The sequence below is a fragment of the Muscardinus avellanarius genome (assembly GCF_963383645.1).
Source record: "Muscardinus avellanarius genome assembly, chromosome: X".
Lineage (NCBI taxonomy): Eukaryota > Metazoa > Chordata > Mammalia > Rodentia > Gliridae > Muscardinus > Muscardinus avellanarius.
In genome coordinates this window covers 63,413,625-63,438,999 of record NC_137792.1, presented here as the reverse complement: position 1 = coordinate 63,438,999, position 25,375 = coordinate 63,413,625, and the positions used below count along the sequence as shown (strand labels likewise).

The window sequence follows — 25,375 nt, the reverse complement described above, 5'->3', positions numbered from 1 at the left end:
CTGATATTCAGCATTTACATGAGAATCTGTAGGTGCTGAGAGAAGTCTAGCTGTGGACATATGATGTTTGTATCTTCCCCTCTACCTCTTCTATTACTCATGAAGGAGAAGCAGCTTCAGGAGCTCTCCAAAACTCTGTAGTAATTGTATTATTCTTCCCTTTTCATTGACTTTGAAAGTCTGAATAAATAATTTTCTATCTGTTTGAAAGGAAGCTAGATAATGAGGCGTATGTTGCTCATATAGTGAATCCAAGGAGCCAAGACAAACAGGCTTTAGTTTCTTTATGAACTAAATTTTTTCTACATAGAGTCAGATCAGGCTTACTGATTGCTGTTGAAATATCCCAAGTGATAGCAGTTTTCTCATGTTTACCATTTCAGCAACTGCACCCAATCACAAGGAGATATCTAATCAGCTAATTGACCAAATTCAGACAGGATGTTATGGAAATATTTCCAGACAAATTGGTATTTATCTTCTATTTCAAGGTCTGCAGGGCAGGAAATTTCAATACCATCTTCAACCTGAGTTAGAACTGAGTGTACTGCAGCACTAAAAAATTGCATCATTAATTCCAGCTTAACTTAGTCTGTGGCTTATTTTTGTTCTTTGAACCATACAAATATTTATTTTGGCAGACTTTAAAATCTATGCTAAAATAATCTTAATAACAACATAAGTATACAACTGTGCATTTTTTTGCTTTTATAATGTCATCTCAGTACCTTGTAAGCAAATTACCTTCCTTATAGAATATTCATCAAATATATATTCAGCAAAATCCTTGGAATAATTACCTTTGTGTATATTCTAAATCTAATCACAAATCTAGATATAAAACAGTATTTGGATTGATGAAATAAAAATACATATTTTTATACATTTCTTAACTTAGATCTTTTTTCCTAAAAATGTAGTTAAAAGTTAAATTTAGGCTACTGCTATTCAGTAAAATACTATGTCAAAATGTAGTGTATTAGTATATAGAATACATTAGATAATATCAGTAAAAATGTATATACTGTAATCTGAAAAATATAGAAGAAACATATAGAAAAGAAAATTAATTAGAAAAGAAAAATACTACAGTTAAAGCCAGTCATTAAATGTAGATGAAACAGCCCAAGAAATGAACATAAATACAAGTGTTATGATTAAATTAAACGATAAGGTATATGTTAAAATTCTAATTACTTGTCCCAGTCTAAAGCATATTTATAAAATTATAACTCCAGTTTAGGATGTTTTCAATTTAGTGTTAAGCATATACTTTTTTTAATCTATTATTTGGGTCAAACTTTAAGTGAGACTGTGGCCAAATGATGACAAAAATCTAAAATTCCTGGCTTAAAATTATCACCAACAGAAAGTGAAATTTATGGAAATAAGCAGGGTGCCATTCATTAGCATGTCAAAATGCTTCTTCAACAGGATGCCATTAAATTATTGTGGTGATAATTGAGACACTAGAAAGAGACAGATGCTGGGCCTGTAGTTCCCAAGATCCTATAACCCATTAGCAATTAAATTTCAATGAGTTAACATAACTTTGCTCTCACTAAATTATCAACTGGTAATATTCTTTTTGAAGCTGTCTTTTTCCAGGCAGGTTTCACCTGATTTTAAAAGCAAATGGGAATGCAGTTAATCTGTGGGGATTAGGAGACAGAGCATCAAGGTATAGAAATGTGCCCTACTCTCAAATTCAGAATTTGGGTGGAAGCCAACGAAGCCAGGGCTGGAGCTGTCAATACAGTTATATCAGAGTGGTATATGATGGTTATTGAATTTGTGATAGACAAAATGTCAGAGGATCAGTGTCTTAAAGGAGATCTCTCTTATTAGATTAAGTTGTATAACCAGGTAAAAAAGATACCCAAAGAGACTGAATCAGTGATTTAGGGGAAAATGGAAAGGTAACATGATTTCAATCTGAATTATCACTGTCATAATGAAACAGAGATATATTTCTTTCTCTCTCAAATATAAAATAAGAAAAGGGAATTAAAGGCAGTGGTTCTCCATTAACATCATCCAAGCATATTTCATCGTATAATATAGTCAACTCAGCATACTTCTTGAGGTCTCCATAGCAGGGTAAGTAGACTGGGAGCTTGCAAAAAAGATATTTATATGGACAGAGAAATTGGTACTCATCATCTTCACTGAAGGCCTATAGCCTATAAAGAGCTTCCTGGCCCCACATAACAACAATAAACATAGAAAATATGAATGTGCATTTTTATATTTGTAAGCAATAAATATCTCTAACTCAAGATAGGACATAAAGTACAGATATATAGATAGATATATAGATGATAGATAGACAGATAAAATTAAGATAAAATCATATAGGCAAATTCAATGTCTCATAGGTTCAGAAAATTAAGCTGCAGGCCTAGGAAAATCTTGGAAATAAATTTGCCCTTTGGAAAAGAAAGTGATGAGGGATAAGAAACAGGGCATGAGTTCAGCACTTTAATAATAGGATCTTTGAAAAGCTGCAGAGAAGAAAGCATATAAACTCCAGCATCATGTAGACATTGGTTTACATCCTAGATCTATCTTTCACTTTATAGGATACCTTGGCAAATTATACAACTTTTTTGATAAGTTTTCTAGTGTGCTCTAATTGGCTAAATTGTTTCACTCTAAAAATCCTAAATTGAAGTTCTAGTGCTTAATATTTTAAAATATAATGTTACTTAGAGGCAGAGTCTTTAAAAAGAAAAGAATGAAAAAATAATTAGAATAGTCTGTAATTCAATTAGACTTATGCTACAATAGGAAAAGGAAATTAGGACACAGACATGCTTGTAGAAGATACCCATCTACAAACTAAAAGAGACCCTTGGAGGAAACAAACTTACTGACACATTGATGTTGGATCTCTAGCTTCCAAAAGTATGAGGAAATGCATTTCTGCTGTTTCAGCCACACGACCAATTCATGTGTTAAAATGAATGTTCAACATGTTTACTTTCCCCTAGAAGCAAGTTGGTAAGTTCTAAACTGTCATATTAAAGCTAAGTATGCCCTTTATATGGTTTTCATTTAGACTGATTTTCCTTTAAAGGTTACAATGTTATTTATGAGTGAATCTCCAGTGTTTTAGACAAAGCCTAGCCATACATAAATATTCTGACATTGTTTGAGGAAGAATGGAAGTAGGGAAGGAAGGAAGGAAGGAAGAAAGAAAGGAAGGAAGGAAGGAAGGAAGAAAGGAAGAAAGGAATGAAGGGCCAGAAAACATTATTACCATGGATTGAAAGAGACTATACAATGAAAATTAAAGCCCAGGCAGAATCTGTACCTCAAATTTCAGTCATCAAGTGTCGCGACCCTAAGGCTCTGACCAGCAGAGCCTAGGGAAGTAACACATGGACTCCGACTTGCTGATGAAGCTACTTCCTACTTTATTCCCCACAGCAGTTTCCTTATATACCATACCAAGCCTGTTCCCAAAATATCCACCAATCCCATTCTGCCCATGTCCATCCCATGCTCCCTAGAAGGTACCTCATAGGCATACTGGCCTAACCACGAGGCATTACATCACAGTCCATGCATGAGGCGCGTGATGCTGACAACAGCGCATGCACCAGCCAAGACCAACAGCACATGCTCCAGCCAAGACCACCATCCTTGGCAGTCAGCCCGGACGCCATCTTGGGTTGACGTGCCACACCCTGGCTTCCCACAATCAAGCAGAATTACTATGAACAGTGAGCCAATTTTTACTAAACTAAATGCTACTACTATGCTGTATGCCCAGAGATAAAACAAGGTCAGTGTAGGAAGCAGTCTTCATGATATGTATAATATAGGGGTGCTAGGGTGATGATGCAGATAAGTACTAAAAACATTAAACAATATTTACTTTAGCAGATAATGGCATTATAAAATATTCAATAACCTCATCATGAAATTTCATTGTGCTTCAGATGATGAAAATTAATTTCAGACCTTTGATGATAAGTTTCAATGTAAAAGGAATTTCCACACTGAGGACTCAAAATATAAAAAACATTAATTTTAACCATAATTTTCTAAAATCATTTCTGGAGAAGCCACTTTGCTCAGTTATGAGGGAACAGAAAAAAAGTAAGAACTAGTTGCTAGTCCCAAGAGCTTGCAAAATTTTTGCTATTTTGGAAATGATTCTTATTTTTATCCAAATAAGTAAAATATCAGCAAATACACACCTGTGTTTGTATAGTTACATAAAAATAAATAGTTGCACAGCCAAGCTGGAAAATAGCAATTACATCTCAAATAATCCTCCTGAAGCCTAAAATCATTTATTTTTTTTAAGAAAGGAAATTGAAGTTAAAATGCACATAGGCACTTAGTCAATGCCCATTGAATGGAACCAAATTAATTATTTTTATAATAAACAGTAAATATATTCAAGTCAGCTAGAACAGGTAGGTCAAGGCTCTCATTGAAAAACACACACGTGAAAACTTTATCCTATACTTTCAAAGTGCTCAAGGTCATATCATATAAGGATCTGTGACTATCTCTTATAGTACTAATTAACTCTAAATATGTAACCCAACCCTTCCTATGAGAATCTTAAAAATATTGGGACACATGCCTTTTTAGCATATATGAAATCCCTTTTTTCTTCTAACTGTATATTTTTGTTATAAGAACCAGTGTATATTCGTATGGATGTCATAGGGGCATAATAAATTTTTGAGAAAATAGCAAACCCAATATAGTTTATCACCCTAAAATTATTTTCATTACTACATTAGTCCTTCATTCTAAACTGCAAGGAAACATAATCTTCAGATGTTCTGAAAGCATGTCGACGTAGCATTTTGAATAAATACTTCTAGAGATACTCTATAGCCATAATGATTAAAACAGAGTGAATTTTCTAATCTTATATTTGAGCTGACATAACTGCTTTTAGAGTAGAGATGATAATAGTAGTAACAGTAACAGGAGGTACTGCATATTTAAGTACTCTAATGGACAAGGTAGTAATGAAAAATAATTTACATAACAATACACAATATCCATATATTTACCCATATATTCATCATATTAATTCAGGTTATTATGCATGATGTGTTTTTTGATTTATTTATATTTTGAAGTCTTTTAAAGTTCTTTATTTTAATCAAACAGTAAAAATAAATATTGTAGAAATTATAAAATAATTTTTAATTTCTCTTTTTGTGGTACTGGGATTTTAACTTGGGGCATTCTACCTCCAAGCTACACCCCAAGCCCTATTTTTTATTCTTTATTTTGAAACAGGGCTTCACTAGGTTACAGAGGACTTCATTAAGTAGCTGAGCCTGACCACAAACCTGCAATCTTCCTGTCTCAGCCTCCCAAGTACTGGGATTACAAGCATGTGCCACCATGCCTGACCTTCATTTATTTTTTAATATTCTTTTATTACTAAAATTAATCTTAGAATAAATTCCAAAAGATCAAATAATAAGAAGTGAGATTCTTGATCTACTACAGTATTCCATTGCAAAAACAAAAATAAAACAGAAAACTCAACAGATGTGGTGGTGCATGCCTATAATCCCAGCACTTGGGAGGCCAGGATGGAAGGTCTGAGGCTAGTGGGTGGTAATTTTTCAAAACCCTGTTTCAAAGTAAAAAAGTAAATAAAAGGTCTATAATAAGTATACCTCAGTGATAGAACATTTCTGGGTCTAATCCCCAATAACACATGCATATGCACACACACACACTGAAGCAGCCATTCTTAGCCCCAGTGTCACAAAACACCATTGTGTTACAGTTTTCATGTATAGCTCAAATAGTGACCCACTGATAAATATTTAAAATGATTTTATGTTTATTATTTGCTTGTTTCTGTGAAAATATCAGCTTTAGGCTACTCAGGGGAAGTTACTGAAGATGTAATTGGGAAGAGGAAAACTTTCAAATAGCTGAGTTGTTCAGTTCAAATTTATCATACTATGAATACATATTTATGTTAGTAAGCTTTTTATAAGTTCAATGGAATGCCTGAGAAATTAATTTAGAGAGGGAAAGATTTATTTTGGCACATGATTTCAGAAGTTTCAGTATATAATCGCTTGGCGTTCTGGCTGTCAACTTGTAGTAAGACATGAATTCATGTGGGGAGATGAGTTAAAGCACAGCTGCTCAACTTATGGTGGCAAAGAAGCAAAGAGAAAGGGGCCAGAAACAAAATATAGTCCCTAAGGACCCATTCCCTTCAACTAGGCTTCACCTACCACAGCCTTCAGGACCTCCCACCAGTTTATTCAGCTGTAAAACCAGTGATTAAATACAAACCCCCATGATCCCACCTCTGAACATTGCTGTATTGATGACCAAGCCTTCAACATATGAAGTTTTGAGAAAAATTTCAGACCCAAAATATAATACTAGTCATATCTGCTTCATTGATAATGCTTCACATTTTTATATGCATTAAAGTAGATAAAGGATTATCCCAAAATACTGGCCAACTTGAAATTAAAGGTGTTTTCTTTGTCAGGAGAATGTGCCATACATGTGTCATTATTATGTTCATTAGAGTCTAAAGCAGCAGGGCATGGTGACATATATCTGTAATTCCAGAAGTAGGGAGGCTGAGGCAGGAGGACTTCAGGTTTGAGGCCAGTCTCAGCAACTTAGCAAGATGCTGTTTCAAAACAAAACAAAAAAATAAATAAATAAAAATAAAAAGGATTCAGGGTATAGCTGAGAGGTAGAATGCCCCTTGGTTCAATCTCCAGTACCACAAAAGAAATCTTAAATGAAAGATCAAAGAATGGATTTAAAACTAAATCAGCAAAAGCTAGAATTCTCATGAAGCATATTTCTGGAAAAATCCACTTTTTCACATGCTGGTTAGTAATACAATTGCTTCTGACTCCACTTGGATTTTCATTAAAATAAAAATTTCTGGATCCTATCCACAGGAAAATGGTATACAAATGGGAACACAGGAATGCACCAAATCAGTTTTGTGCGTCTGTAAACCAAATTGAGTGAAAATTCTGAACCATATACTGTCCCATTTTTTAAGAGCTATGCCAGTCAACTAACAGTCATATGAATGTGAACTTTAGTTAGTACAGATGAATGTGCTAAATAATGAATCTCCTATTGAAAATGAGTGCCAACCTTATCCAAAAGGCTCATCACATATCTAGCTCCTCTGCAAAGATATCATAAGAAAAAGCCTCAAGGACCCCTTTAAGCCCAAAAAGAACTGTAGGATATAGAATAACAATGAGAAAGAACTTCCACAACTATGCCAGAATAAGCAAAGTTTGAACTAAGCCTATTAGGGTACCCTGAAGTGGGAATGCATTTGACAGCAATGCACATAATATATCAATAGATATTAATATGTAAATAAAAGTGTTAATGAAAATGTGTACTTGGTGATGCTGGATTAAATAGTCAAAATAAATTATTGAAAGACTTCTTAAAACCTTCATTATTCTACATTATGAGTCTCCCAAAATAGGATTTAGTGTATGATGCTTCTGAAACACATTTTAGCTTGAAACTTTACCTTTGTGCAGCTAAAATTAATGTTTGTGGGTTGATATATGCTGGATTTAAGGAGGTCTCCAGATATTTAATTCTGTTATAATTACTTAAAGTGGAGAAGTTAAAAACTAGGATCCCATGACTGTCTGGACTTCTAGATGGGAAACAATACATGAAGTGATCCATGTTTATGTATCTTACTGTATAATGTAGATGATTCTAAACTTCTACCTTTTATTATATATTGCATATGTATTTTCATGAACTGTGAAAATATTGTCAAATCTTTATTTAAATGGCCACTTTGAAAATTCTTGTATTTTACAGGCTATGTTTAGTCTCAGATGCATGTCATCTACATATTTGTGATCTAAATGTCATCTATCTAGTTATTTTATAGTTCGTTGAAACTAAAAAAAATGTAATCTTAACTCACTGATATTAAAAAGCCAGCTGCAATGTATATTTACCACAAAATAAATAACTTTAAACCCCTAATATAGGGAAACAACTTCAAATCTCACTGAAGAGTTTAATATTAAACTGAAGAATAAGATTTAATTGTTTTGAAAGAGGCCATTCATTCTTGCTTACCTTAGTTTTCCTGATAAAAGAAAGATAAGACCTCTATATCAGGAATATTGCTTCCAAGCTTCTGAAAGTATATGACTTCTTGTAATAGATGGCTTCCAAAATAACTCCAATGATCCTCCCAATCCTTGAATTCCCAGTTTTATGTTGCCCCACTCTTCACCACACCAAACTTGTTAGGAATTACAAACATAAATTAGCAGAAGTATTTGAAATCAGAAATTAATACGTTGTAATATTGCCTTACTTTCTTGGATTATGTCCTCTAGGAGAGAGATGTCTATATTTGAATGGTTCTATGGAGAAGTCTACAGAGTGAGGAACAGAAGCCTTCTACTAATAGCTAGCAAGGAATGGAGGAATTTTGCCACCATGGAAATAAATTCTCCACCTCAGTCAAGCATTCAGGGTAGTGCATTCAAGAGGACAATTGACCTCAAGTTGATGAGAGATTTTGTACTAGGACCATATATATCATTTATAAATTTATTACCCACAGAAACCATTAACCAATATTATAAAATTATTTGTTACATAGAAAAAAATTTTTGTGTTAAAAATATTAAGCTTTGTGGCAATTAGTTACACAACAATAAATGGTTAACACATTGTTTTTAGGTAGCAGTTTTGACAGAGACAACTTGATGCCAGAAATACTTATTTTAATATCTTTATTATAGGTATTTTATGTAGATATATTTGATAAGCTTAGTTTGAATAATCTTCTAAAAATAACCAAATAATATGAGGACTATACCATTCAAGCTCTCCTAGTGCCAGTTCCTTTATAAATAGTAAGGCTTATCAATGGCACATTGATTATTAGAATGGCATAAAGTTTAGAAATAAATTTAGAGAACAATGAGTCTTAGAGATAGGTCATGGATGAGATATAGCTCATTAATTGCTAAAATCATAGTTAAAATAAGTCTGTACATATATTGCAATAATTCCTATAGATGTGAAAGCAATCTGCCTGCCATATCTATCACCCCATTGCTAGGACAAGTTAGTTCACCTACTTTGGCTAGCGAGGTGAGTGTTGTTTTCATCCCCTCACTCTATGTGCATTCTTCCCTAATCTACACTCAGTTGAAAATAACCTTCTTTTTTAGAGGAATACTTTTCATTTTTTAATATTTTTGGTGCATTGTACTCATACATCCTAATGGAGTACAAGAGTACAAGATGGTGAAGGCATAGGTGACAACATCACTCAAATGGCCCTTACCCAATTCTCGCCCATCCCATCTATTTTTATGTTTGGCTTAGTGATTGACTTTGATATGTTTGTTAATGCACATCATGATCATTAGAGAAACTTCCTCTTTCTACCTCCCATCCCATCAGTTCGGTTGCCTAATTTGCTGAACAATTGTTCTCCTTCTTTATCAAGAGTTCCTCCTAAGATTCACTTCCCTCCTAGCTTTTGCATATTAGGGAGAACATCCAATTTCTTATTTTTTGTTACTGACTAATCTCACTTAGCATAAAATTCTCCAGTTCCATCCATTTCCCTGCAAGTGACATAAATTTTTTTTCTCTATCACTGAGTAAAATTTGATTGTGTACATATCTCAGACTTTTGTAATCCATTAATATATTGAAGGACATCATGGCTGGTTCTATAATTTGGCAATGGTGAATTGAGCAACTATAAATATAGACACACATGAATTAGTTTGGTAGTTTGGTTTCAATTCTTCTCAGGATCCTCTGTACAGTTTTCCAAAGTGGTTGCACTAATTTGCAATCACACCAACAATATATTGGAGTTCCCAGTTCTCCATATCCTCACCAACATTTGTTGTTGTTAGTGTTTAAATGCTTGCTCCCATTTTGAATGGAGTTCTATGAAATCTCAGGGTAGTTTTGATTTTCATTTCTATAACCAGTAATGATGTTGAACATTTTTTCATGCTTTTATTGGCCATTTGAATTTCTTCTTTTTTGAAGTGTCTATTTAGTTCATTGCCCATTTTTGATTGGGTTATTTGGTTTCTTAGTGCTGAGTTTCTTGAGTTCTCTGTATACTCTAAATATTAGTCTTCTATCAGAGGAATAGTTGGCAAAAATCTTCTCTCATTCTGTTGGATCATGTTTGAGTTTCTTGATAGTTTTCTTTGCTGAACAGAAGCTTTTCAGTTTAACGTGATTCCACATATTGATCTGCCTTTCAGTTTCTTGTGCTTTTGAGGTCTTGTTGAGCAAGTTTTTATCTGTGCCTATGTGTTGCACTATTGGACCTATGCCTTCTTCAAGGAGTCTTAAGGTCTCTGGTCTAATATATAAGTCTTTGATACATCCTGAATTGATTCTTGTGCAGGGTAAGAAAGTAGGGTCTATTTCCATTTTTCTGTAAATGATTAACCAGTTTTGCCAACACCATTTGTTATAACAGGATATCTTTTTTCCAGTGTATGCTTTTGGCCTTTTTGTAAAAATTTAATTGGCTGTAAGTGTGCAGATTTTATTCTGAGTCTTCTATTCTGCTCCACTGATCTATGTATCTGTTTTTTGTGCCAGTATCATGTGTTTTTAATACTATGGCTTTGTAGTATATTTAAAGCCAGGTATTGTGATTCCTTCTGCATGGTTTTTGGTGCAGAGAACTAAGGTTGATCTTGTATTCAGAAACCATGCTGAATTTCTTGATCCATTCTACAATCCATTTGGCTGAGTTTGTTGGGTCTTCTAATTAAATAGTGAAAGTATGAAAATAGTAAAAGTTTTAATTCTTCTTTTCCTATTTGTACTTTTTTGATATTTTTCTTTCTTATTTCTCTGGCTAGACTCTCCACTACTATACTGAAAAGTGGTGTTAATGGACATGCTTGTCTTGTTTTTGTATTTAGGGGGAATTATAGCTGTTTTTTTTTTCCTTTTATTATTATGAGGGCTGTGGACCTACTGTAGATTGCGTTTATGATGTTCAGATATGGTCATTCTGTTTTTATTTTTTGCAGTGCCTTTAGAATAAATACTTTTTAGATTTTGTTAAATGTTTTTTCAGTGTCTGCTGAAATGATAATTTGATTTTTTCTTTGGTCATATTTATGTGATGAAATATGTAGATTTATTTTCATATGTTAAATCAGCCTTGTATCCCTGGGATAAAATGCGTTTGGTCATACTGTATTATTTTTTTGATGGGGTTTTGAATCTGTGTTGCTAGTTTTTTGTTTAGTAGTTTTCCATACAAGTTCATCAATGATATAGGCCTGTAGTTTTCTTTCCTTGAGCTGTTTTTATTTGGTTTTGGCAATAAGGTCCTGTTGGCTTCATAGAATGCATTTGGGAAGGTCTTGTTTCTATTTCATGAAATAGATTGAGGAATATTGGGATTAGCTTTTCTATAAAGGTTTTATAAAATACACTTGGAAAACTATCTGGTCCTGGGCTTTTTTTTATGGTAGTCTCTTTATTGCTATTTCAATCTATTTTATTGATATTGGTAGGTTTAAATATTCTATGTCTTCTTGACTCAGTTTAGGCAAGGTTGTATTCATCTAGAAAGTTGTCAATTTCTTTTAGCTTTTCCGTTTTATTGGAGTATAGTCAGAGGAGTTTCTGATAATCCTCTAGATTTCTATATTGTTCTTGGTAATATCAACTATTTTATCTCTTATATTTATAATTTGCATTGATTCTTTCATTTTGGTTAAGTTGGCTAGTGTTTTATCTATCTTGTTAATTTTTCAAGAGACCAGCTTTTGGTTTTGTTGATTTTCTTTCTTTTTTTTTTTTTTTTACTACTTCATTGATTTCTCCTCTAATTTTAATATTTTTTGTCTTCCACTGGGCTTGGGTTTAGATTGTTCCTGTTTTTCAAAAACTATGATGTGTGTTATTAGGTTATTTATTTGGTGATCTTCTGTTATTCATATGTGGACTATAAATTTTCCTCTTAATACTGCCTTAAAAATGTTGCAGAAGTTTTGATATGATGTATCATTATTTTCATTTTTTTTAGAAATTTATTGATTTCACCATTTACTTCTTCTATGACCCATTCTTCATACAGCAGTGTGGTGTGCAGTCTCCACATGTTTATGTGGTGCATCTGGGCTTTCTTATAGTTGATTTCTAGTTTTATTTCATTGTAGTCTGAAAAGACACTGGGAAGTATGTGACAATTTTTTAATTTGCTAGTGCTTTCTTTGTGGCCCAGAATGTGATCTGTTTTGGAGAAGGTTTCATGAGCAGCTGAGAATAACGTGAACTATGCTGTAGTTGGGTGGAATATGCTATATGTGTCTAATAGATCCTTTTGGTTGATGGTGTTTTTTAGGTGTGAGGCATCTTTACTGACCTTTTGTCTGGAAGATCGGTCTACCAGTGTAATAGAGGTGATAAAGTCTCCCAGTATAATTGTATTGGGACTTATGTGTGACTTAATGACACAAAGAGTTTGTTTTATGACAGTAGATACACCTATGTTTGGTTCACAAATGTTGACTATCATTTTCTCTTGCTGGATTGTTCTTTTATCAGCAAAAAATTACCTTCTTTGTTCTGCTAATAAGCATGGGCTTGAAGTGTCTCTTGTCTGATATCATAGTTGCTACTCTTTCTTGTCTTCGAGTTCCCTTGGCATGCCTTAACTTCTTTCAGCCATTTACCTTTAACTGTAATGTGTGTTTCTTGCAGGCAGCAAACAAATGTATTATGGTTTTTAATCATTTTGCCACCTTATGTCTTTTTATTGAGGAGTTGAGGCCATTTATCTTCATTGTGATTATTGAGATGGTTTTTAATTCCAAATACATTTAGATTTAACTTCTGTTTAAGGTAGTGTTTGTTCTTCTTGGCTTAGTTGTTTACTGGGTGGAAATTTTTGTGTCACTGGTTCTGGCATGTATTACTTATTTCTTCTTTGCAGAAGAATCTCTGAATATTTTCTCTAGTGCTCATTAGGAATATGTAAATTCCTTCAGCTTCAGTTTTTATGGAAGATTTTTATTTTCCCATCTAATTTGAAAAAGACTTTTGCTTGGTAGGAAATTTTGGGAACAAGTTGTTTTATGTATCTAGATTTAAGTGCAGGTCATCCTCCATGCTTTCCACAGATGTGGAGTCTTGGTGGTGCATGCCTTTGAAACCATATTCAATGTGAGAGTCTCTTTTATGCTCAACTAGGGATGGACTGATTTGTCTTATCCCCATTCACCAATATATGGTGGTCTGTGGTGATCCTACATATCCTACTAGTTGGATCTAGTGTTAAGCATAGGTCTCCCCTCATACTTTCCACTGAATTAGAGCCTGAGTCAGTCTGAGCCTCTGTTATGTCCAAAAAAGACTTTAACCTCACCTTCTTCAGTTTGAGCCACAAAGTCTCAGACCCAGGGAATTTATTGTGGCTGCATAAGTCCCTGCAAGCCCTGCACTGGGCATTCTCAAGCTTGAATGGCAGCTTCATTTACAGTATTGTTGAGCACTGGTCTAGATCTTTGGAGGATGGTGAGCTCAGCCTCCACTGCTTCAGGTTGTAGCCAGTGTTTGAACAGGAGGAAATGATGATTTAAAATTTTGATGATCTGCAGCTGCTTTCTTCAAGTCTTTGGTTGTTTTCCTGTTCATCTCTGAAGTCAGGTGCAGTGAGACAAGATGGTGCCTATGGCCACAAGGAAGACAGGTTTATTATCTTCTCTCTGATCACTTTTTTCCTTCAACCTTTTACTTATCATGTCCTTTTTATAGGTATGGTGTTTTCTAGCTTTTGCAAGAATATTGTTTTTAAGGATATGGAGACTGAGTGTCACCAGGACTAGTATGTGCTGATTTTCTTGGTTGCCATCTTCCTGAAAGTCTCTAGAGGACTATATTTTCTTCTGAGTATAAGAGAAGATGTGCTCTCCTGCTAAAACTTCCAGACCATTTTCCAAGGTCCACTGGTAGGAGAACATAGGATTTTAAATTTTCTAACACTCCAAAATCATTTAAATGAAGTGCTTCACATGAAATATTTTTTTCAAAACAGATGATACATACATACATATATATGTACATTCATAGATATATATGTACATTCATAGATAAGTAGTTTTCTTAATACACTTTAATTTTAGCCTAGCTTATCTTTTTTGGGACTGGGGATAGAACCAAGGGGTATTATACCCCAAGTTGCACTACCAGCCCTATTTTTTAGTCTTTATTTTGAAACAGGGTCTTACTGAGTTTCAAAGGGCCTCACTAAATAGCTTAGGCTGTCCATAATTCACAAATGCTGAATGAAGCCTCCTGAATGTTGGGATTCCAAGTATAAGCCAAAATGCCTGGCTTGTAGACTATCTTGATATATCCAAATTTATTTCTAAGTACCAAATTTTTACCCAGGTTTTATTTATACAAATAAAGGAATTTAAGACAGATTAATAACAATTAGTTGGGTAATATACTCTTCATTTTCTTACCAGTCCTTTCTACTCACAATTAGTCTTTTCACAATCACAAATACTAGCCATTGATTTATGTTACTTTTCAATGTTTAACTTTTCAGTGTTAATTTTTAATGTTTAATACAGATTCAATTATATAGCATAAAGCAGAACAAAGCAGAAAAGAGTAACAAGATCACTATGTAAAATGCCTCATTTTCAGCCCCAGTTAGTTACTGAAAATAATTATTTTCATACTTTGTCTCAATCGTCTCATTTGCAAAAGTGGTATTACATTATTTCAGAGATATTTTATGGTTCAAATGGAATAATAAATGTGAAAGAACATTGGAAACTTGAAAGATATGGAAACATTAGGTATTGTTGAAACAAAGCCCCATAAATACAGTGGACTTAATGCATTTAAACATTTTAGAAATTCTAGTTTTTATTTCTAAAATTATGTCAAGCTTATTTAAATGTAACAGCTAACAACCGTGTTTTCTTATTAAAAGCAAAAATCTGGTCTGCCTTCTAAAGCACAAATAAAACTTGTGACATTTCTGATATAATCTATCAATATAAGCATAGATAAATAAATAGGAAATTTCAACATTCTATGTGAGCTTTGCTTTTGTTGTTGTAACTCTACAGGGAAAAGTAGCCATCCCCACCTGTGGTTAAAATGTATGACTCTGATTTAGAAATCTATTTCAGTATCTTTAAGTATGTGATGTTAAAAATATTTTCTCTCAATCAGATGGTGAGATTCCTGAGATGTTGCATTTTTTTCATTTAAATTCAGTTCTGTTGCTCTAAATGCTTCTTTGTTTCAGTTTCTTAAACTATAAAATCAGGGCATGCTGCTTAGTAATGGATTCACTGTTTGTTATTTTCTGGCACAGTAGTAGCCTAACTAAATCATTCACAGTATATCAGTCTAAAAGAGATCCAACTCCAGCACTACTCTAGGGTGTCAGGATATTATTAATTTAGAAAAATACAGATTCAATGCACCAATAAAAAATGAGTTAAAAAAAAGAAAAAGAAAAAATACACATTCATATACATGACCCAAGTACTTGGAATCCAATGAAAGCAAAAGAGAACCTTTAGTATTGAAAAAAAAATTGGCCTTGGAACACATTTTCACAGAAATTACATTCTCAGACTAGACACAGGATGCACTCAATTGAACAGATTTGGGCATTGATTCATGCAAAAGAGGAACCCTTTATGTTTTATAATACAATTTAAAATTTTACATATCATCTCCTTCAATGTAACAAATGTTTATTTGTTTATTCTATGTACTAGTCATCATTCTACGTGTTGTGAGAGTGCAGAGTTTAATGTAACCTAGGTACTTGAACTCTAGGAGAAATTATGCAGGTAAATAATTAATATGAAAGGAGACATAATGAAATGTTGTTAAATCTAGGAGTACAAACATACTCTTAATGCAGAAGGGCAAATGATCAATTCTGAGACTCAAGAGACCAAACCACTGTATATGAGCCTGAGGGAAGTTAAGAATTCCAGAAGGTAGAAAACAAATGAAATCACTTGACCATCCAGGCAAAGGGAAGAGAACTGCAGTGATAAGGTCCATGGAGAATAAGTACGCTGGTAAAACCTAAGTCATTATGAAAGAAAGGGGGAATTGGGATTTGAAACTAAAAAAAAAAAAAAAATAGTTTGACATCCAATTGAGAATGCCATACTAAGAATTTTGGAGTTTATTTTGAAGAAAAAGAAAGTTACTACAGAAAGTGTCATGTTTCTTTGGGGAGAGTACTGGAGGTTTAACTCAGGGGTATTTTATCTCCAAGCTATACCCCAGCTGTGTTTTATTTTCTGATTTTGAAACTTGGTCTTGCTGATTTGCTGAGGTTGGCCTTTAACCTGCAACCCTCCTGTCTCAGGCTCCCAATTACTGGAATTACAGGTGTGCACCACCATTTCTGTCTGTAATCTTTGTTGTTTAAAGAAAGTTCTCAAATCTTTATGAGGGAAAGACTAAAAAGATAAAAGAATAAATACAGGAGGCTCTAGCCGGGCATGGTGGTGCCATGTTGGCTTAAGAGACCCTGTTTCCAAATAAAAATATAAAAAATAGGTCTGGGAGTGTAGCCCAGATGTAGAATGGGTTCCAGGAACCCGAGTACCACATAAATAAATAAATAAATAAATAAATAAATAAATAAATAAATACAGGATGCTCTTTGGTCCAGAAGAAAGAAGTGTGCCTAAAACAAGGTAGTAGAGATGTAAATAGAAAGAAGGGAAAAAACTAGAACTGATATGAAAGAAGACTTTTTAAAAATAGGGTCAATAGCATTTTGCTGATTGGATGAAGGTATTAGTTGGTATGAACATCAAAGGATCTGAAATGCCTAAAAATTTTACCACAGGTGATTGTATAGTGTAATGTTCCACAGAAAATTTTAGAAACAAGTTTTGACTATGATATTGTAGAGATTCTGTTTGTGGCCTTAATAAAGTCTGATAGCTCTCACTCTTTCTTGCAGAAAAACAAAAGAAAAATCCAAAATTGATGTGCAAATGAGTAAAAGATGATACCTTGCAGTGAAAGAAATTGGGCTACCTCCACATGGAGGAACTATGAAAACATTCAACCCTCAGCATGAGTTATTGTTTCAGCCTAGGAGAGCCAGTGTCTTAGCGGGGATGGTCACAGGCTTCTACATAATATTTAAGACTCAGAAAAGTGGAAATAAAAAAAAAATCCTGGAAGAATGTTGAGGTGAAAGTTAAAAGAATTTGGACAGTCATGGAAACAGCCCAAGTTGAATAGCTTTCTAGATACACAGCCTAGATGAATCAGATTCAACACTCATCAAATTAATAAAATAGTGAAAGTGTGGTGGCAAAATTTCTGTCTACAGTTTTATTTACCATTCACTGAGCTAACATTATTCTATCATATTTTAATATATTAATGTAACACTAAAACACGTTTATATTTCTTCTAATTCAGATATCCTCTGTATACTTGGAGGTTGGAAAGAAGTCAATGAGTTATGAAATTAATTAAGAAAAAATAAAAAATAATTTAATAATATTGTTATGACATAGGGGATAGGTATAGAGGAGTGTTTCAACCAGGATACAATAAGAGTTGGTGACTGAAACACTGGCATAAATCATCAAATCATCCTTCATAGTTCATGCAAGCTTGCATTCATTCATTGATTCATTAATTCATTCAGTAAATGTTTACTATGTAACTATTGTGTACTAGTTGTTATGCTGGGATCTCGTGATGCAAAGTAAGATAGTTCTTTCTCTCAGGTCTACAATTACTGAGTTAAAGGTGTCCTAATGCAGGGGGTTATAAGTGAAAAGAATTTAACAATCAAGCTTATTCTCCACTTGTAAAGGTTGAATGAATGCAATTACAAAGTAAAAATTAAAAACCTGCAAAGAACCTTGTTTGAACACATTATCTGTGCCACATACTGAGATATGTAGTTTGCATTAATAATTCAACTAATATTCATAAAAATCTTATATGGTAGAAATTGTTACACCAAAATGTAAGGCAAGAAAATAAAATGTGAATTTAAAACATCATCTCAAGGTCATATAATATAATTATTGCAGATAAAAATGGAAAATATATCTCTTCTATTTTAAAGATTATAATTTTATTAAGCCAAACATAATCACACAGGAAGCTTCTAGGGAAATTAGACTGAGGAAGAACATTTAGATCATCATAGATGACAGTCTTAAAAAATTATGGATATAGATGAACCATGAGTGAAAGAAAATAAGAAACATGAACCAACAGAAATATTCTGTGTGGACACTTATCAGGGCAAAGAATTAAAAGGGAGAGAAGAGACTTCTGGAAAAATAGTGTCCAAGGAAAGCTTCACATATCAGTCCTGCTAACTATCAATCTCTATTGCCATAAAAACAGTGTCTTGACAAAAGCAATAAATGAGTATAAATTAGAACAGAACACTGAAAATTAAAAGGTGACAGAAACAAGGCTAGAAGGCAGACTAGAGAGCAGAAAGTACCCTGCCAAACTTTGGCTGCATCCATGGTGGCCATGGTAGTGACATATCGCCCCACTGCAATCGGACAACCAGCATTATGCCTTCAGAGACTGCCAGCAAAAATGCCATAACCTTTAAATGAAATAAGCAGCTGCAGCTTATTGGAATTGTAAGTGGTCAGCCTCACTTGCACAGTCCCCAGTGATGACTTGCAGCACTGGCTGGCAAGCTCACTGCATTCTGCAGAAATCCAGAGCAATGCTAAACAACAGATTTAGTGAACCCACTAACCCCCACAGGAGACTTCCAGGTGTGGTGACAGACTTGCACAGCAAACAGTATATTCACAGGGTGTGAGACTTTTGGAGTTGATCCTGGTGAAGGATGGGTAGAGTATGCTGTCCAACATAGCAAAGGTGCAGATTAGCAGACAGACCCTATGGCCAGACAAAAAGGTCTAGAGTCACCAGGGCTCAGAGCCCTAGCAGGGCATCTGGAGATTGCCACAGACCACCAAAACATGGTGACTGGTGAGAAGTCAGACCAACCCAGCATTAACTATGGAGAATGCAGACTCCTGCAAATATACTGGGTCTGATCCCAGAAGCACCTGCTGCCTACATAGGCAAGGAAAGGTGCAGACTAAGCACTGGTGGAAAGCATCGGAACCTGCGCTTAACACTAGATCTAGCCCCAGTGATACTGAACACCTGCATAAACTGAGAAAATTGCATAGACAGGTCCTTTTGAGAGCTAAGAGACACAGGTTTTCAGGGGGAAAAGGTGCCAGTGGCACTTGGCACCAGAAAAGAGAGAGACACCAGGCCAGTGTCCCAATCATTGAAGGAGACCAAAATGACAGGTCATAAACTGACATAATTACTATAGGTTACAGAGAAAATGAGAGTGCTTGGCATATGCTCAAGAACCTATTATAGAATAAAGTAATGAAAGAATCCATGAAGAATTAGGAGGAGTGAAGGGGACAATATGCTTAGTATTCAAATATTTGTAGGGTGGTATTTTTTTGTTGTTGTTGTTTATGTTTTGTTTGGTGTGTGTATGTTTGTGTGTGTCTCTCTGTGTGTGATTATTTGGTCTCTTTCCCAACCCTTTAACAAGACTTTTTCACTGTACATATTTACTCTCTTTTCTCCATTCATTTCTTTCTTTTCTTTCTTTTTTTTTTCTTTTCCTTGTCTTGTTTTAAATCTACCTCTTATCATTATACTATATATTCTACTTTGGTTACTAGAATCCTACTATGTATTCAATATTTCTAATTACTACTATATACTACCTTACCAAACTCAAACTTTCATTATATTCTATCCTATCTTCTACTTTACTCTATTCTTGCATTTACTACTTTATCATCTTCCTCCTCATTCAGTGTTCATTATTGAATACAACAAAATGTGCCCTTGTATATACCAGCTGAAAACTACAGAGCAAAATAAAGGTACCAAAAGCAGCAACAAGGTATACTTAAGAAACCTGAAATCATGGGAAAGAAAAGAACAAGAAAGAAATGAACTCCCAAAACCCCACAATAACAGAACCCAACAACACAGAACTGAAGAGATCACCAGAAGGACAAATTACAAATTTAACAGAAGGTACAGGATTTTTGAAAAGAATTTAGAGAAAACCTGAAAGATATAAAGGAACACATAAACAAAGAATCTGACTCTCTGAACAGAAATCAGAAAGAAGGTGTCAAAAAACTCAAGGATACAATCATTGCAATGAAGGAATCAATACAAACTAAAAATAGAAAAAAAAATATAAGGACATCATTATCACCACTCCTCTTCAGTATGGTACTTGAGAATCTAGCTAAAGCAATAAGGCAAGAGAAGAAAACCAAAGGAGTGCAAATATGAAAAGGAGAACTAAAATTACTCTACTTAGAAGATCCAAAAGACTCAACCAAAAGGCTTATACACTGATTAACAAATTCAGCAAAGTGTCTGAATACAAAATAAATTTAAGTAAATTAGAAGCTTTTATGTGGTACTGGGTAGGGAACCCAGGGGAATTCTACCCCTAGCCATCATTTTTATTTTATTTTTTATTTTAAGACAGGGTCTAACTGAATTGCAAAGGGCCTCATTAAGTAGCTAAGGATGTTATAAAACCATAATCATCTTGTCTGAGCCTCCCAAATTCTGGGATTACAAGTGTCCATCACCATGCCCAGCTCAGAAGCTTTTCTATATGCCAACTATAAATCCACTGAAAAAAAAATTCAGAAAATAATGCCACTTAGGTTATCCCCCCAAAAAAGAATAAAATATTTACAAATAAACCTAATCAAGGAGTAAAAAGACCTCTAAAAATAAAATTATAAAACATTGAAAAAATAAATCAAAGAAGACCTTAGTTGATGGAAAGTTCTATGTTCTTGGCTAGAATAAAAAAAAATGATCAAAATGGCTATTCTTCCAAAAGTGAGCTAAATATTCAAGACAATACCCATTAAATTACCAAGGTTATTTCTAACAGACATAGAAAAAAATCAGTCCTTAAATTCATTTGGAACAACAACAGTGTCAACAACAACAACAACAACAAAAACCCAGAAAAGCCAAAATAGTTCTCAACAACAAGAATTAGGCAGGGATCATCATAATATCTGACTTCAAACTAAACTAAACAGCCATAGCATGGTTTTGGCACAAAAACAGACACATAGATCAATGAAGCAGAATTTAAAACTCAGAAACAAATCTGCACACTTATAGCCAATTTAGTCTAGAAAAGGAGACCAAAAACATACACTGGAAAAAAGGTGGTCTCTTCGCCAAATTATGTTGGCAAAACTAGTTAACTATATGCAGAGAGATGTAAATAAACCCCACTTTCTCACCCTGTACAAAAGCCAATTCAAGATGGATCAAAGACTTGGAAATCATACCAGAGACTTTAAGGCTTCATGAAGAGAATGCAGGTCTGCCACTTCAACAAATAGTCACAGGTAAAAACTTTCTCAACAAAACTCCAAAGGCACAGGAAACTAAAATGGAAATAAATTCATGGGATTGCATTAAAGTGAAGAGCTTCTGCACAGAAAAAGACACTATAAAGAACCTCTACAGAAATCCAAGAAAGTAGGATAAAATTTTTGCCAACTATTCTTCCAATAGAGGAATAATATCTAGAATATACAGAGAACTCAAAAAAGTCAATCCTAAGAAAATAAGTAACTCAATAAAAATGAGCTAATGAACTAAATAGACACCACTTCACAGAAGAATTTCAAATGGTAAATAAATGTATGAAAAAGTGTTCAACATCATTAGCAATCAGAGAAATGCAAATCAGAACTTCCCTGAGATTTTACATAACCATACTAAAATGGCAATCATTAGAAACACAAACAACAACAAATTTCAATGAGGATATGGAGAAGCGGGAACTCTAGCACATTGTTGGCGGGATTGAAAATTAGTACAACCACTTTGAAAAACTGTATGGAGGATCCTCAGAAGAATGGGAATGAACTTACCATACAATTCACCAATACCACTTGTGGGTATCTACCTAAAAGAATAGAAACTAAATTACCAAACTAATGCATGCATATCTATGTTTATAGCTGCACAATTCACAATTGCCAAACTATGAAACCAGCCAAGATGTCCATCAACAGATGAATGGATTACAAAAGTATGTGCTGTGTACAAAATGGAATTTTATTCAGACATAAGAAAACAAAATTAAATCACTTTTGAGAAAAGTATGGAACTGGAGGAAATTAGCAAAGTGAGATTAGTGAATTATAAAAACTAGGAAATTGGATGCTCTCTCCATATATGGAAGCTAGGGAGAAAAAGGGTCATAGGAGTAACTCTAGATGAGGAAGGCAAAACCATAGAAGAGCATATAAGGCTATCTAACTGAATAGAATGCAAGTTAAAAGGGGAAAGTTCCCTAATGTAAATGATGTACACTTATAATATATCAAAATTAATCACTAAGCCAAATATAAGGAGGGAATGGGGTGGGAACTGGTGAAGAAATAAATGAGTTATGTGTGTATGTATGCCTTTACCAACATGTACCCCATTAAGATGCATGATGAAAATGCACCAATTAAAAAATGAAGAGAAGGGACATATATTTTATTTCCTATGTTGGAAGATAATAGGAAAAAGGGACCTCACATAAATGAGGAAAGATAAGTAGAATAATGGAAGGGGATGGGGGAGGGTGGAAAGGAGGAAAAAGGAGGTTTGATGAAGAAAATATTTCTAATAATGCTATGTCCATATATGAAAGTATCACTACCAATCTCACTAGAACATATGGGGAGATAGGAGGGGATTGTGGGGTGGAAAGTGGAGGAAAACACACTGAGTACTGTGTGCATATATTTTTGTATCACTTTGAACTGCACTATAAAGTATCATTTTAATGCACCAATAATAAGAGTAAAACAACCTATATAAGGGGGTGGATTGCAGAAAATATCAGTAAAATTCTGAATTAGTTACCAGCTAAAAGGAAATAATGTCAGTGAGATCTAGTAGTCTATAGTCCACATTCATATTGAAGATACATCAGGTTTCTTATTTCCCAAACAAAGGCCAAAATTCAATTAGCAAAACTCCAGAAATCTTAGCTTGGATTTGTTATCAGAAATCTTTGTTTCTTTCATTTCTATCTATTTTTAATTAGCTGAATACTTCAAAAAGTCTGTGGAAATTATAACAGACTGCAGCATAATATATGTGAAAGCATTTTCCAGCTATGAAGCGGTTACCCACTATGCAACTAGTTTTATAATTATAGATAAGGGCAGTGAAATACTAAAATCCTGCTGGAGTACTGTTGCTACAGTTATCTGTGTCAGCCAACAGCTGTGGTATCTTATGTCAAGAGGCTACCTGAGTCATAATTCTCACTCTTTGTAGTATAAAGCTATTATTTTATGTCTCTATTTTTCACTTGATGGTATGATTCAACAAGTATATACATAACCAAATAGTGAGTTGTTGCTAAAATTAACTGGATTCTGAAAATATATATTTTTGGCATATTTTTTGGCGGTACTGGGGTCCATGGAAACCCTTCTACCTCTGGGCTACACTCCCAGAACTATTTTATATTTTTATTTGGAAACAGGGTCTCTTAAGCCAGGAGGCTGGCTCTGAACCTGCGGGATCTTCCTGTCTCTGCCTCACAAGCATGGGGATTACAAGCGTGCACCACCACACCTGGCTTGAAAATATTTTTAAGTAATCTATATGCTTCAAATTATGCTTCAAATTAGGAGGCAGAGAATATGATCCTTATTTATCTATCAAAAAATTTAGGGAGAGCGCGAGGCCGTCGGTTCCGCGGCGGCGCGGCCTCGGCACCCCAGCGCCGCTCTCGCGGCCTGGGTACTCCGTGTTCACTCAGGGGGACAGTTGGGGCGAGAGCGAGGTCGACGAAGGGGAGGGATGCGACCTAGTGGCCAGCGACCTGCGGGCGGAGTTCTCGGCCGGGGCGTGGGCGGAGCCCAGAAGGGGCCCGCCGCTCGGGGACGGCTCGCCCGTCCTGCCCGACAAGCGCAATGGCATCTTCCCGGCTGCCCCTGGCAGCCGAGCCCGGGCTCAGTGGTGGCCCGTCCAGATCCTGTCTGTACTCTGTTCCCTGCTGTTCGCTGTTCTGCTCGCTTTCCTCCTCGCCATCGCATATCTGATCGTTAAAGATTTACATGCTGAGAAATTGAAAAAAGAAGATGATATAGACATATATCACTAGGATTTTGGACTCTGCTTATAATATCCTTAATTGCTGGCTTCTCCTGTTGCAGCTTTTCTTGGACAGTGACTTATTTTGATTCTTTTGAACCAGGAATGTTTCCTCCTACTCCTCTTTCACCTGCCAGGTTCAAGAAACTGACTGGACATTCTTTCCACATGGGCTATAGCATGGCGATTTTGAATGGCATTGTAGCTGCTCTTACTGTAGTGTGGTGCCTCATGTGAATCCAGACTGGAATAATATCATTGCCTGCTCAGAAGACTAAGAAACCATCGGTGTGATTCAGATAAAAGTCAAAATTTTTACTATTGTGGAGGGCCTTTTAAAGCATCATAGGCATTGGGAATATCTGAGTATTATATTTCAAGTACTTTCTTAAAAGTATAAGGTGTTTACCTCATCTTTTTACTTTCGTGTGTGTAGTTTTTACAAGTTTTAAAAAACATTTTAGTGGAAATCAAACTTGAAACTTGAATACAAAACAATGCCTACCTTTCCATGTATATACATTTTTGCCAAGAAATGCTGATATTACTGCTAGTTGAGATAGAAATATTATTTATACATTACATTAGGAAAACAATGTCTGTTACTCTACATTTTATAGAAGCTACTTTTAAATAAAAACACTTAGTTTTTCATATTCATATAATCAATAGAAGGTACATTTATATTTTTATGGGGGATAGTTCTTTAGTGGGGATTTTTGCATATTTTGCTATTGCATGTTGAATTTCTGTGTTTTTTTAATTATTACATCTAAGCAACTGTAAATGTTATTTTTTAACTGGTGCAAATCTAATAGCTACCTTTTCTATTAAGTATTTTATTAAAAAAAAAAAAAAGCTGGCCATAGTGGCAAATGCCTATAATTCCAGTACTTGGGAGGCTAAGACAGGAGGATCACAGGTTCAAGGCCAGCTTCAGCAACATAATGAGACCCTGTTTCAAGATATAAAAAGGGCTAGGTATTTAGCTCAGAGGTAGAATGCTTCTGGGTTCAATCCCCAGTACCAAAAAACAAACAAAGAAAAAAACACATTGATATAAGTTTAAAATTTAATAAATTTATTTTTTATGAAATAAAAGACTAAAAAGGTA

General features: G+C 34.5%; 1 protein-coding gene across 1 annotated transcript; it reads left to right on the top strand.

Annotated features, from left to right (window-relative positions):
• Positions 1 to 3,583: 3,583 nt before the first annotated feature.
• Positions 3,584 to 24,498, top strand: LOC308278929 (ADP-ribosylation factor-like protein 6-interacting protein 6; the record flags this gene model as incomplete). Its single annotated transcript, XM_080718926.1, is given in 3 exon segments — positions 3,584 to 3,728; positions 23,796 to 24,260; positions 24,263 to 24,498. Coding segments are annotated over 3 exon segments (846 nt in total).
• Between the last annotated feature and the right edge of the window lie 877 nt (positions 24,499 to 25,375).